The sequence below is a fragment of the Armigeres subalbatus genome, chromosome 2 (assembly GCF_024139115.2).
Source record: "Armigeres subalbatus isolate Guangzhou_Male chromosome 2, GZ_Asu_2, whole genome shotgun sequence".
In the NCBI taxonomy this organism is placed as follows: domain Eukaryota; kingdom Metazoa; phylum Arthropoda; class Insecta; order Diptera; family Culicidae; genus Armigeres; species Armigeres subalbatus.
In genome coordinates this window covers 132,928,103-132,942,799 of record NC_085140.1, presented here as the reverse complement: position 1 = coordinate 132,942,799, position 14,697 = coordinate 132,928,103, and the positions used below count along the sequence as shown (strand labels likewise).

At 38.9% G+C, this 14,697-nt stretch overlaps 1 protein-coding gene across 2 annotated transcripts in view; it reads right to left on the bottom strand.

The window, feature by feature from the left end:
* The window catches only part of LOC134210861 (uncharacterized), a 537,480-nt gene that overhangs the window by 98,596 nt on the left and 424,187 nt on the right, over nucleotides 1-14,697 (bottom strand). For both annotated transcript variants that reach the window (XM_062687235.1, XM_062687236.1), the window contains exons 2-4: nucleotides 5,889-6,270; nucleotides 4,935-5,219; nucleotides 4,396-4,871 (exon numbers count right to left, since the gene is read on the bottom strand). In XM_062687235.1, the coding sequence (XP_062543219.1) occupies nucleotides 4,396-4,871; nucleotides 4,935-5,219; nucleotides 5,889-6,270 (1,143 nt within the window). The remainder of the gene's footprint in view (nucleotides 1-4,395; nucleotides 4,872-4,934; nucleotides 5,220-5,888; nucleotides 6,271-14,697) is intronic.

Sequence of the window (14,697 nt, the reverse complement as noted above, 5' to 3'; positions counted from 1 at the left end):
GTACCAATAAGGCCACGATCATGTTGTTGTGTCCGAGCCCACCTTCCTTGATCTGAGGATGCACGGACCCAATCATTTCGCCCGTGACTACTCGATAAGTTGGAAGTGTCCGCGTTGGTCTAAATAGTAATGTTTCGTTGTGAATAAGTATGTACCTTTAAGTGACGTTAAGTGTAATTAATTATTCCTGGCAAATGTCAACCAGCCAGAAGCGGACCGATCCGTCGCTATATCGGTCGAAGGGGACCTCCACGTGGACGAGATCCACCAGTCGGTCCGTCAAACCGCCGGCAAGCAACCGCCATCACGTTTCGTCGGCTTCATTAAGAAGCGATCACCGCCGTCAACAAGCCGGGAGCGTCGACCCCACCGGCAGGTCATCGACTGGGTCAGTAAGCGACAATAAACCGGTGAGTCATCAAACCCTTTTTTGATTGGAGTGCGGCATCCGAGGAGAGCGCATTGGGAGAAAGTTTGTTTGTGCAAGTCAAGCTGAAGAGTCATGTGCTGCTAGAAAGCTGAAACAATTTGTCGTTAGTCGGAGTCTGAGAACCCACTAACAATCGCGAGGGTCCGCCATCATGGACCCTTGAAAATATGCGTGCGTGAGCCGCTTCTCGCAACCACCTGAATTCCCGTCAGATGCCAGGAGCGCAGACTTAATAGAAGTTTAGCGCCATCCACATCCGTGACGTCACGTAGACATTAAGCACAGAGCACAAGTGAAAATAGAGAAGACAGCCAAGGAAGATAAACCGCACACAAGATAGGAGGAGTCAGACGTGTATGAACGAACACAAACACATTTGTTTCTCTGTCGTTCTCCTAGCCAAGCGAATTGAATAATTTTACGTCACAGCGCGATATTGTTTATTCGCGAAGTCGAAGCAAAATTCTTCACACAAACAATGACAGTTCTTTATGGGTTTTTACAGTAGAGCAACAGAGAGGAGGAGATGGCGGCCATGTTTCACTCAAACTCTGACAGATAGCAATGGGATTTCCCATAGGAGGGAAGAGCAGAATTTGCTTCGACTTCGCGAATAGTATTTGAGTCCCGTCCTCCATGCGTGTTGAGTTTGACTGTGGGTTGTTTATGTTGCTTCCAGCTCATTGATGGTTGTTGGTGAGAGGAGAGAGTCTGCCAATGATGAGAGGCACACTCCTACTTAGAGTGTATTAGGTTCTGGTGGGTTCTCACCAATTCTTTGAGTGTATGAGGTGACTGTACGGTATTGATGTGAAGATAGGGTGGACCAATTTCGGCACATTTCGTTGTTGCTGGCTGGACGATCCATAAATCCTTATCGGGAAAATTTAAATGGACTCGCCTTGAGAGAGTCTCATCCGGGCAAATTAAATTGGACCGTGGTCTCCCTTATGGAGTGGCGCTTAAGCCTCGTGCTTTTATGTACGGATCACACAGTTACGGTTACCATATCTATAGTTATAGGCAAAAGTTAACGCCTGTAGGAATTTTCAACTCAGAGATCGTATCGAATGTTCTATAATTGTGCTTAAAGTTGCATGGATATATATATAGCAGGAATTTCTCCTCAATGAGTTCATTCAGAAATTCATCCATGAATTTCTCAGAAAATTCAGCCAGCAATTCTTTTGCAAATTCCATCAGCCATTTCCCATGAAATATCGCTGAAAATTATCAAACAAATGATCCGGAAACTTCCCCCCAAAAATTATACTACCCGAAAAATACTACCGGAAATTCCAACAGCATGAGGATTTGCTCAATTCCTAAAAAATCCGCCAGGAATTCGACCGGGAACACCCCCTAAAGCCCCTTAGTAAATTCACCTAGAAATTCCTCCATGTTTTACCCCGGGTACTCTTCTCCGAAAAATCTGAGGAAATTCCCTAAAAACTTCTTCCGAAATTCTCCACGTAACTCTTCTTGAAATTCTTCTAGGGATTCTTCCCGAAAAATCCCTCGAAATTCCTCCGTAATTCCTCCAAGAACTTCTCCCCCCTCGAAATTCCTCTTGAAACTCCCCCCTTTGAAATTACTTTGGAATGCCTCCAGAAATGTTATTTGAAGAAATTTTATTTATGGGTAGGGGGAATCCACCGGCACAGGACATCTCCCAATACTGGACACTTCTCACAACAATACTTGCAAAGGTCCCTCCACCATATTATGTGGTACAAAAGAAAGCTATTGAAAAGTATTTTACCTGCATGAAATATCAGACCCTCGTGTTGTAAATTTTGTACAAAATTCAAAACCTTCAAAAATGTCAAAATTTGCATGTTTTACCTTACCTCAGAAGGTTTGAATAAACAATATTAAAATCAATCGAATGCATTCTGATTTTGTGGAGATGGCCAATATTAGCCATATTTTAAATAGTGATCATGATTTGATAGATCTGTATCCGGTAGCCGTCTCCTGGATCCGGACAGTAAGATTTCTCATGTGATCAAAAAGCCATTCTTTACACCTGTTTTGTTAATCTTACTTAAATTCAATTGTTTCTTTATCAGAAAGCCGCAGAAAGAAGCAGAAATAAAAATTGAAGATGTCATTGAAAAAGGTGGGAATTTGGTGTAGGATGTGAGAAATTTAACAGGAGAGTCAAATAAGCTCTACTAGGGTAACGGTACCAATAGTGGAGGTATTAGTAGATCCACAAAAGAGAATAATTTTTTAAAATTGATAGTTATGGGAAATTTACTGCTTTAATGTCTTAGTCAATAGATAAACTAGTAAATTTGCTAACAAAAATGAAATAGATGTCATTTAACATAAAAAATTACCAAATATTGCTTGCACCACTATGGGTACACTGTTCCTTTAGTGGCGGTAAAAATTAATTTTGGTTCCTATAGTGGTGCTATCCATTGGTTTCTTATGAGACTCGCCACTATTGGTACAGTTGCACCACTATAGGTGCAAGGGAGTCAATTTTGTTAAGGAAAATCATTATTTTCAATAGTTTTTCAAGCGAAATCTTAAGATAAGTTGCATTTAACAGGATAGTTAAAGCACGACGCATCAACTGAAACCATTGTAAACTGTATAAATATGATAAATCTCATTAAAACCCCACTACCTCCACTATTGGTGCTACCTCCACTAAGGGTACGGTTACCCTAATACATTTTAATATCTACAACTTGAAGAAAATGTATCTTTACTCATGAAATAGGAACTTCTTTCTCAATTGCGTATTATTCATTTACTGTGCAACAGTTTTCTTCTGCTTAAGAGAGACTGCCATGAAATATTTTGATGAGCTTTCCAAATCTTGTACAATTGAATCCACACATGCTCGATATGAATTTATTTATTGTGAAAATTAATAAAATAGGTACAGAACTTTTGACAATTTCACTATAACTTCGAGTGGTTATAACATTTTTGAGTGATGAAAATTATGCATAATAACTTGATTAGGATTCAATAAAACTTACTCAATATGCCATATGCCATTCGTAGAACAGTCATTCACCAGTCAGCACTAATTCCTAGTAACATAATCGGATTTATAATGGCATTATAGCATTATTGAAAACTAAATCGTTCTCTCCAAGAGCGGTATAATACTCACTTGGGAACAGATTTGGTTTAACTTGTTTAGTTAAATGTTTTACCAAGTGAAGTAAATATGTTACATAATAAGCTTCGATCATTGAAACGCATAAAAAAAATATGCCTTCAGGGATCCATTCCATCTACAGGCTTAAAATCAATTATCTTTTGTCAATATTCCACCGTAGATTTTTGTAATAGGTAATGAAGATATTTTTTGTGCTCCATGTTATTTTGGTATAATTCCGTTTGGACCCCCTGCCCTGATGAAAACTGAGCAGTAAAAGTCATTATTCACTTTATTAGTATGATTCCACACCGGTATTTTTGTTACGGCTGGTATCGGATCCCCCGTCGAGTGTATTTTTGATTGATGGTTCTACTTTGTGCACCAACCGAAACGCTACTGCAGGCAGGTGCAATTGGCACCTCGTGGACCAGGTCCAGTGCTGCACACATCATCTATCAACAGCGCTCTTCGGTGCTTCCCTTAATTGAAACAAAACACAGCAAAAGGTCGGCTGGTAGTAGAGTTTGACCTGAATTTCAAACGCCACCAACGCCAAGTTATTGAACCGGTGGAATTTTCCAAGCCGGCCCTTTAACTGTCAGCTTTAAATTATTTGTCGTAACACCCGGCCAGCCAGCAAAACCACGCTGGCTCGTTAGTGGCTCAATTCACAAGAATGGTCGATATTATTTAAGTGTAATTGGTTTCCATGTGGGAAACCCAATGGAGCAGCCCTCAGCTGTGCGCGATAGGGGCCATTGTTCCAACTGTGCAACCCCAATTCAAGTGCCGCGTCGCAATAATGCAGCAGTTCAAACATAATTGAGCCAATTACCTGAGAATGAAATGATGGTGTTGACTTGCACTGGAAGCACTGGTTCTCCGTCGGTGGCGATGACTGTTAGTCCGTGTCCTTCGATGGTGACTTGGGCTGGGCATACAGACGCAAAGGCGTTGATCATACGGAATCGGTACCGGCGTCCGGGAGTGATGGTGAAGATTTCCAGCGGTGTGTTGGTCATGAAACCGGTGTTGGGGTCACGGAACTGTCCCTTGCCGTTGATGAGCATCGATTCGGGATCCTGACCGGTGTTGACGGCGAGACGACCTGGGTATCGTTCGGCGGCATCCTCGTGAAGCCAATCGCTTACCAGCATGATGTGCGTGGTCAAATCGAAGTCGTACAGGTGCGAGTTAGGGTCACGGGACGGAGGCTGACGGACGACGATGCTTCCGTACAGACCATCCAGTTTCTGGAGACCGGTGTGCGCGTGCCAGAAGTGAGTACCTGCATTACCAGTCCATTGATATCTGTTGAGTAAGCATGTTTGAGGTTAACATAAAGAATAATTTTTGGTCCCAATTCATACATACCTGAAGGTATTTCCCTGTTGGATGGGGCACTGCGTCACAAATGGAACACCATCGTAGTACTGTGTTCCACGCTGCCAGATTCCGTGCCAGTGAATGGTCAACTCCATACCTTCCATGTGGTTTTCGACATCGATCACAACTCTGTCGTTTTCGCAAACCTGAATACTTGGTCCGGGAATCATACGATTGATGGTCAGGATACCTCGCTCGACACCATCGGCCAAAACGCACTGACAGTGGCTCCATACGGTGTTCGTGGCATTCGGGGTACATACTTGACAGGCCCTGTGAAAATGTGATGTTGAGGAAGTTAATTTCGATCACCCGATAGAAAAATAAACTTACGCTCACTTTTCATAAGACGAGTTAGTACTACACCCGGTTCTTTTTTTACACGGGTTGGTTTTAGTTGATTCTGACCTTTAGCGTTGATGAAATGATGAGTTAACCCCGCGAAAAAAATCACAAAAAATCAAAGAAAATTCAGGTGGTATTTAAAAAGCTGTGAAAAATCAGGTTAACCGGGAAATTAAAGAATACCAACCGTGTAAAAAAAAATGGGTGTACCCAACCAGCTGTTAGATTTTCTAACAATTCTGCATGAGAACCTATCAAAACCTGGTATAAGAACTGGGCATATGCGATATTGTTAGATTCTTATAGAAAAAATGTAAGCTCACAAACAAATATTGTAAGAAAAGCTTGCAAAATTGTAAGATCTCATACAATATTTGTATAGGAATCTAGCATTTTCGAATATGTCCAGTTCTTATACAGGCTTTGGTAGGTTCTTATGCAGAATTGTTAGAAAATCTAATAATCTTCGGTTGGGTGATTCGATTTAATTCCACCATCAAATGGTGACATTAAATGGAATAGTACTAACTTGTATTATGAATCAAGTGAAGACATTTCATTAAAATGGTCTAAATATTTTTTTTAAATAAAACTCACGCTCCCAAAACGGTGTAGTACTCGGCAGTGAAGTGATAGTAGCAAATTCTTGGTGGTTCTCCTTCGCGGCAAGCTCGGGCACACTCATCGGGCGCGGAAAGGCTTGGATTACGCCTCAGTTCGGCGGTGGCACTACTGCTGAAGTCCAAATGGCGGAACGGTGACCGCGGGTTGGAATTGGCAATTGAGGGGAACCCACTGGATAGGGATCCGACGACTGGCGATCGCGTGTGGCTGGGCTGCGTCAGTGGCAGCGCCTGACTTTTCGTCAGGGCCGGATGTGTCTGCACCAGTCCATGTGTGGCCTGGAAGTAGTTCTTCGGTGACGGCACAGCGTCAGCAACCTGTGATGACCACCAAGACGAGGCAGGAGTTTGATCTTCTGTGGGAAAACGATACGAGAAAGAGAAGGTGTGTGATTAGCGTCTACATAGCTGCTAAATTTAACGAACATTCTAATCACAAGTGTTCACCCGGAGTGGCAAATCGGAATCATGCTACGGCAATGACGACTAGCTTGTTAATTAGCTACCACCTGGCGTAATCAGTGGGTTCGAATCGCCAGATCTCCACTCGCTCTGCAATCACAAGGGAGTTTGTGTATCAGCCATATCAGCCGCCATGGGGCTCGCTCGTTTGCCTTCCCCAGGTGGACGACAAGTGGCCCAGATTGGCAGTCTGGTAGTGCTGAGACACATGCATGCTCGAATCGTCTCAGGAAATGTGAGCTGCTTAGTCATTCCTATTCAAATCGATCGGTGAATGAAGTGGTTAGACATATCGGAGGTACGTGACAAGAGGGACTGGAAGTGGTGGGGGTTTAATTGTATACCCCTTTTAAAATCTATTACAACAGTGTGCCATTTGTCGCTGAACTGGACCAACATTGAGCACTTGTAGAAGCATGCTGGCTTGCGCAAGGGAAATGGTCCCTTTTTCGTGAGGGTGGTATGCACAATTTTCCAGAAATATAAAATAACTTTCAATCTTTTAATCTTTGTGTACCATACTCATTGAAACGAAACCGGGCGAACTTCGTCACGCCTATATTTGATTAACAATTTTGTTCGTTCACAATTTACTTAGAATACTATCGATAAACATCATTTTCCTCGTCAGTAGAAGAAGAAAATGTATATAAATTAGTAGATATTGGTCTGCACATTCTTGAATGACGCGTGGTTGTATAAATGCAAATTTTGGTATAAGTTTATAGAAGAAGCTAGCTAATTCAGACAATTTTAATCTCATTAAATCCCCACAATTTGTAAGAAGTAATAGGAGAATGATATTTTGCACTGATATGCTATTGCAATATTAGAAGTGCGAGGTTTTTTTTCAAGTTCGTTGTGTCGTAGATTTTTTCATCGCTGTTGTATAAAATGCTACAAAGCGCGAGATCGAATGTTAAAGCGTAGCGTAAGTCTTAAAGTAGTAAAGTAGTAAAGTCTTTAAGAGTAAAATAAAAGATAAAATGCGAAAGAAAGTAGTGATTGCAAATACATCAATTACTGTTCAAAGCCGTGAAATCTAATTGGCTGCATTGCATTGTAACAATGCAGGGAGTGACAAAATAATTCCTCTAGCAGATATTCTGATTTACGAGTGCTTGCACCTCACCACACCTCAGGCTTTGAAAATAATCTGACTATTTCAATATTTCCTTTTCTTTAGAGAAGCTAGTGACAGGGTTGACTCAAAGTCTATTGTTGAATTGCGCAAAAAGTGAAATCAAATCTACCATACCAGCTTTCCACGCTCGCCATAATGGCGGTTGCTATAACAAATTTGAAGTTAACTGCTTCCCGACACTGAACTGAATTTTTCGTCCAAGCATCCATTGAAGTTATTCGCGTCCAACGACAACCCAAAATATGTTATTTTTTCATCAACAAACAATCAAAATTCACTTTTTCCTACCTACAATTATGTTTATTAGAATAGATTTTAACTAACGAATGTTTTATTTCAGAAAGCATGATTATCGCTTAGTTATAGGGCAGCGAATGATGATCTTTTTCTAAGCTGGTCCTACTTAATGTTATATCTCTCTACTTTGCCCGAAGGTTTGTGTTTTTGTTGCCTTTCGCGGTTGAATGTACGTTCGAACCAAGTGTCCCTTTCAAAGGAAAATTTAGCAATTCTTGTCTATCGTCGGACAGTCAAAAGCTTAATGTTATCTTCCCAAATAACGCCAACACGGTTTTTTCGTATAATTTAAATGCGTGAATGGCAAAAATCTCGTATCGACTTTCTCATGTGTAACACCCACCCAAGCTTTCAACAATGTACGCCAACTCTCAAAAGATCGTTTAAAATATTTGTCCTCATTGTGCAATAGCAAAAACGTTCAATGTATACCGAATGAAAGATATTCATTGACCTAGATAATAACACATTTTCAGTTTGCCGATTATTGCCATGTCGAATAGTAAATGTAAAACCTCCACTAGTCTAGGGGAAGGTGGGTAAACTTGATCCCCGGGGAGACTTGATCACCCCCTGTTTTATCGAGAACTAAAGTAGTTTTGTTCTAGCGTATTTTTTAGTATAGATCCTCTAGACAAATGACCTTTATGTGGTGAGTTATTGACGTAGGACTTACGTCTTTCTTTACTATACTGGGTGTCATTTAGATTTTTGAAAATCGAGAGCGTTACGCTGGAAGGGAAGATTTTGAACGCTACTAGCGCCTTTATCTTTCGATGGATTTTTTAGATTTATATATCAATCGACTCGGACACTCTCCACCATTTTTCTATTTCATTGAAACTTAAGATTATTAACGATAAGCTGTTGAAAATTTCAATTCTTGGTAAAGCCAGTAAAAATTTCATATGTAATCAATCCCGTGCATTCCTAACATGGACATCAGAATGCGGTATGTCACGGGCCTTCGGGTCTACCGGAAGAATTTCTTTGTGTATAAAAGAAGCAGTGCCTGCCGTGTGCGAGTCATTACAATTTGTGACAGCAGCGCGAATTGACTTTCTTTTTGCTCGCGCATTTTTTGTTTCGTTCGTTCGTTCGCTGTGTTTACCCACACAGCATGCAGTCGCCAGCGGTCTGCGAATATGCATGAAAGAAGTGGGCGCATTTTTTTGTCATTCTGTGCTTGATGATGGTTGGATGCAGTGATGTCGGTTGCGATGGATGCAATCGCTTATCGCATCGCTCGGAGTTCACGGCTAGAGGCCGATGTTGGCTGAGGCAGTGATGGCAGCGGAGGTGGATGGAGAAGAAGAAAATTAGAGATATTTGGTCTGCTCATACACGAAAAGTGATTGGTTTCATAATCCACATGATCCCGGGATGGGTACGAGTCACTAAACGACACGTACATTAAAACATGGTTATACTATAACAATTCTGATTCCCCAGCAAAAAAAATCAACTATAATGATGAAAATAAAAATTTGATTAAATAAATTACTTTCATTTATTTGCAGAAGGCATTAGCAATTAAAGATGCACAATCAGCAATAGTGTTAATATCCATTTTAGATTAAAAAATTTCGCTGTATTACATGTAAATCTTTTAAAAAAGTCCGCAAAAAATAATTTCCAGAAGAATATTTAAATAAACTTTATCTTATTCTTTGCTTTTCATTTTCTGAGAAATTGTATTATTAAATTTGATGTAGACTCGGAGTTTGGAATCAGAACATTAAATAATTTTTTGTTGATGTATTAGCAGTACCTCCTCTATTTTAATAGGGTTACTGCTCTTATTGTTGGGATTTTTTCAGCAGTAAGCAAGCATTTTAGCAAAAAGAAGCAACGAAATTGGTGCTGTATTTCTTTGTTTGGAAAACGGGATAGTTCCTCCAAAATAGCACATTTTGCCCAAAATTTTATAAATAGAATTTTTAAACTTCAAATACTATCATCAATAAGAAATCTATAAATGCCCTACATTTGCTTGAGTAAATAAGGGCTTAAAAGTTAGAAACAATTTAATTCTAATTATGTATTTGATTATTAGTTTTATTTAAAGAAGTTTAACAATAAACAAATTGCTAATAATTCATGGAAGTTGTCGTTTCCAATATCAATACTATAATCAAACTCCAAAGATCCAAAAGTTAGAAGTTAAATGTAAATACGCTACATTTATACAAGTCCTACGTCTACTCGCGGTTATGTTGAAAACATTACCCATTGCTCGTTTTTTTTGGATTGACAACCTTATTTATTCTGCAGGGCGGTTTGTATATTTTGACCTTCCTAAAGATTTTTTTATTGGCCACGCAAAATTTGAATAACTTTTCATAACAATGACCAAATAATTTCGTTTTTTCACAGCACAAAGCCAAAAATGTGCTTAATGATTTGTATAAATGAAAATGTCAACATTCCATGAATATTTTAGGATATTTGGATTTGGAGTTATTGCCTCAATATGGAGACATTTGATCCCCCATTAGTCACCCATACAAAAATTTGGCGAAAAAAATCAAAAAATATAAATCTGTTCTCAGGTTTCTATTTTTTGTAGATTTAACAGATTTGATGAAGGGTTGGCAGGAAAAATTATTTATTGCGTAGATATCATAGAAAGGGGATCAAGTTTCCCCAAATTTTTAAATTGCATGTGCTGTCGAATCCAATAACAAAAATCGTTCATGTATACGCACAGCAATTCGAAAATTGCGCGTATTTTGAAGGAAAAATATTTAAAAAATCTGATGGCACCTTTCTAATTTTATCAAACCAAGTTCTTGGAGAGGGATCAATTTCCCCCGAATATTTTAAAAGTAGATTTTTGACAGCACTCTAAAAAATCGATTGTGTATCAATAACAACAATAATTTAAGGACTGTCATATATCAGTAAAGTTAAATACTATATTTCTTAGAGAGTCTGTGTGTAAATCGCGTATGTTTATTTATTTGTGGCTGTGATACATCGAAAACCAGAAAAGAGGATCAAGTCTACCCTACTCCAGAATTTTTTCATCAAACTTAACCCAATGATGTTAATGATATATTTAACGGAAAAACTGTAACAAAAACATAATGGTTTTTGGAGTGATTCCTTGTAGAATTTTGAAAATCTTATTCATTCATATTATTCGTAGATCAAATAATAAACATCAAAACATTATTAGGAAGAGTTCTCCATTTAGCGGCGAGCAAATGGGTCGTAGACAGATATACAGAACATCTATCTCCGCTTCAAAGGTGAATATTCGTTGCCCTACGAGACTACTAAGCGATCATCACATCGTACTGTCTGCAATGAAGCATTCGTTAGTTGACATATTTTCGAATCAAAAGAATTGTAGAAAATTGTGATAATGCAATTTTTTATTCGTCATGAAACAAACCCCCTGACTTTGATGTTTGCGGTTTGCGGTGCAGTTTGGGATAGAAATATGTTTCATGACCCATATTAAGGTGTCCGGATAGCTTGGTCACTAAGGGAGGGAGGATTTACATTCCAGGAGGAAACATGGAAGGCCTGCTCTCCTCCGACCATGGGACTACACAGTTATATATGCAGCTAAAGAGATCAATGATGAATGCAACTGTCATATTTAGCGACACAAGCCCTAATCTTCAAGACAATATATAACAACTGCAAGGTTGCAGGGATTATTCATGAGGTCCTCGAACTGCGGTCCCAATCATCTGAGATGGGTGGTCGGGCTGGGATCTCACCCTAATCCATCGAGCACCTTTGCTGATCAAGCAAATGTGTAGGAGCCAGACAATACTAAATACTCATCCTACTTGGTTGGCATTGTACAAAAATACATATGAGAGAGTTAGTTCTGAAAATGTATTGCGAGAGTTCGGCTGGTGCCCGGTGCTGGGAATTTGGTTTCATCAGTAACCGCTAAGCTGCGGAGGATGACGGAGGCCCTTCGTAGCTTAGTAGGGAAAGCTCCTGTCTAGCGTACTGGTTTCGTGAGATCAAACCCCACCGAAGGGGCGGTTACCCTCCAATACCTTTTCCGAACTAAATCTATCACATGTTGTACATATGCATAATCGATCCAGGTCTTTGTGTCAGCCAGGGGGATAGTCGTTGTGAAGCGAATTTTGCTTCAATTCACCGAAATCTCAACAGCAGAACTGTTCGGTAATTATTTCACCAAATTTTCTGCGATTTTTCCTTTGTTCAACTGTCAAAACCACCGAAAATCTGTAGAATTATTCACCGAACAGTTCTGCTGTTGAGATTTCGGTGAAATTTCACAGAAATCTGCGATTTATTTTAAGTGTGTTGTTTTTGAAACTGTTATTGAAGAACCAAGTCACCGACATCGTCATCCAAGAAATAGTGGATGCCTTGGTTGAGGCAAAAATAGTGGAGAAACAATTTCTGATTTTAAAGTGTAGGGGAGTGCCTGGGCAAAGGTGGGGCACCTTAATAGGCTGACCATAAGTACCGTATTTAACGGGAAAGTCCCGTTTCTTAGACCTTTTTGTGCTGCCCCGTCGTAATCTAAAAAATCCTCAATTTGTCCCTTTTTTCATTTTCCCAAAGAGCTCCAAAATATTATTCATACAAATTCAGTATTTTAGGCAGGAATCTAAAATCAAGTATATAGAAAATGATTTCATTTTGTGTCTTTATTAGAGGGATCTGCAGCCCTCGGCTGGCTCATCTCTCAACAAAGAAAAAGGAAGAATCCCATAAAAAAGTGTGAGATGTTATGTTATTAGTGTTACTTTTAAAAGAATGCTTTTTATGCCGTTTTGCATTTTACATTGATCGATTTTTTAAGGTTTTTAAAAGTTAATGACAACAGTGGCTTTTCCGGAGACATTAAAATTTGGCCAATTTCATCAGAAGATTGAACGGAACTAGTAACTTGGTAGGCAATTATTTCCTGAAAAACAGTCAATAAAATGAAGCGCGGGAACAGACATTCTATTTTTCAGATTAAGTTCAAGTTCAATCTTCCAAAGTATGCAATTTTTTTTCAGATTTGGTTTACCACATATTTTTCAATCAGTTTATTCATTTCGAAACATTAAGAACCATTCAAAGTCTTTCTGAATAATTCTGAACAAAATCGAGTTTAAGGCAGTTTCGAACCGAGGGAAAATTTGGTCGTATTAAAGGCTAGATTTAAGGTCCTCACTTACTTCACATTGGGAGCTTGTCTGCAAATTTCTCTCCCATGTGTGTGGACGGGATTTATTATGTTATTCCTTTATGAAAAATTAGAAAAGCGGCCCAATTTAAAATAATATCTGGCGGAATTCTCCAAGAGTCCGAGCTGTAAACCAGACTATAAATTGGCAAGGATTATTTTTACTTTTCACGACAAAATTGCATGAGTCCCGCTTTTTGGGAGAACATAGGAACAAAACCAATTCCCAAGGTGTAATGCTACTTGTAGCGTCATTTAAATCAATTTCGATCAAAAAGGACTGTGAATTGATTGGATTTGACATTTATGCTGCTTATGCGTAATTTTCTGTTCCTTTGTGGATTTGTCCGCTCTCTGAAGTGTGAAATATTTGTAGTTTAGTATTTTTCCACAACTAACTTAATACAATAGAATGTTATGGTGGTAAATGATTCACTCTAAAATATTTTTCATTTCTTATATACGGAACATGAAAATTAAGCACGTAAATTTTGAAATTTACACATCTCTTGGATTTTATCACAAGATTTTTTGACATGTCCCGTTTTGCAAGTGCGTTGGTCCCGTTTGATCTGGTCAGCCTACACCTTAAGCAAAGACGTTTCGAAGCCCTTTATTAGTATTTTATCAATCCCATAATACAAAAGCTACAAATCCTTATGTGCTTGACACTAAAAAAACAACATAAGTCCATTTATGCAGCTTTGAATTACATTTCAATAGTTTCCATATAATTTGGAAGCAACTCCTGCAAGCTCGCCGCTCTTGTGTGTAGTTGGTTAGAGCATATCGTCCTGCCTACACTGGGGTATTTTGACCAGTGAAACATGTTTGAAGATGGAAGCAATTTTATATCATACTAGCGAAAGAAACCCAGCTTTGCTTGGGTGTTGCAAATGTCACAATGTACTATTTGCAGCACCGCACTCTAGATCAATTTCCGTGCGTTTTTTTGTTTTCCTCAACAGCTGACCCAAAAGTGTATTCTAATGTTTTTTTTTACATTTCCCCGCCAAATCTACCAACTTTTTGTATATACAAACCTTGCGGATCCCAAAACGAATCGATCAGGGAAAAACTCTTGCAAAACGGTCAACCCGTTCGCGAGTTAAATCGTCAGGAAGGAAACCTCAACTCATTTTTATTATATAGATTAACCACTGAGAAAAGTTATTTTGTTGCCCAACTGAGTGTTCCAGTGCAAGCTTTGCGGAGAGTATGCTAGCGTCACTCCAGAATGTTGAGCAAACAAACATTGAAAGTTACATCAAAACTGACACTTTTTGTATTTTGCCAATATTTTCATTATGTAATACAAAAATACTTTCACATTCACATAGTATGATGGTTTTACAAATATTTAAAGGCAGCCCAAAAATTGTCCATTAAAACAGATGAAATTATCCCTAAACAATTGAAAAATGCTCCTTAAAAAAACTAATCATTTTTTCCTTAAATTATTGAACAAATTACCTTGAAATACCTATATAAAATGCTCCGTAAACATTTGAAAAGTGTACCGTAAAAACGAAAAAAATGTACTGTAAACAATTGAAAATGCTCCTTAGAAAATTTTGTAAGCGCAGATTTCGACAATTTCGAGTTCCTCATGCCGTGGGCGGTTATAAGAGATATTCAAGTTACAAGATAAAAATTGTCGCTGTCGTGGCTGTCCGGAACATCTTTTGCTGGCGAGGATAG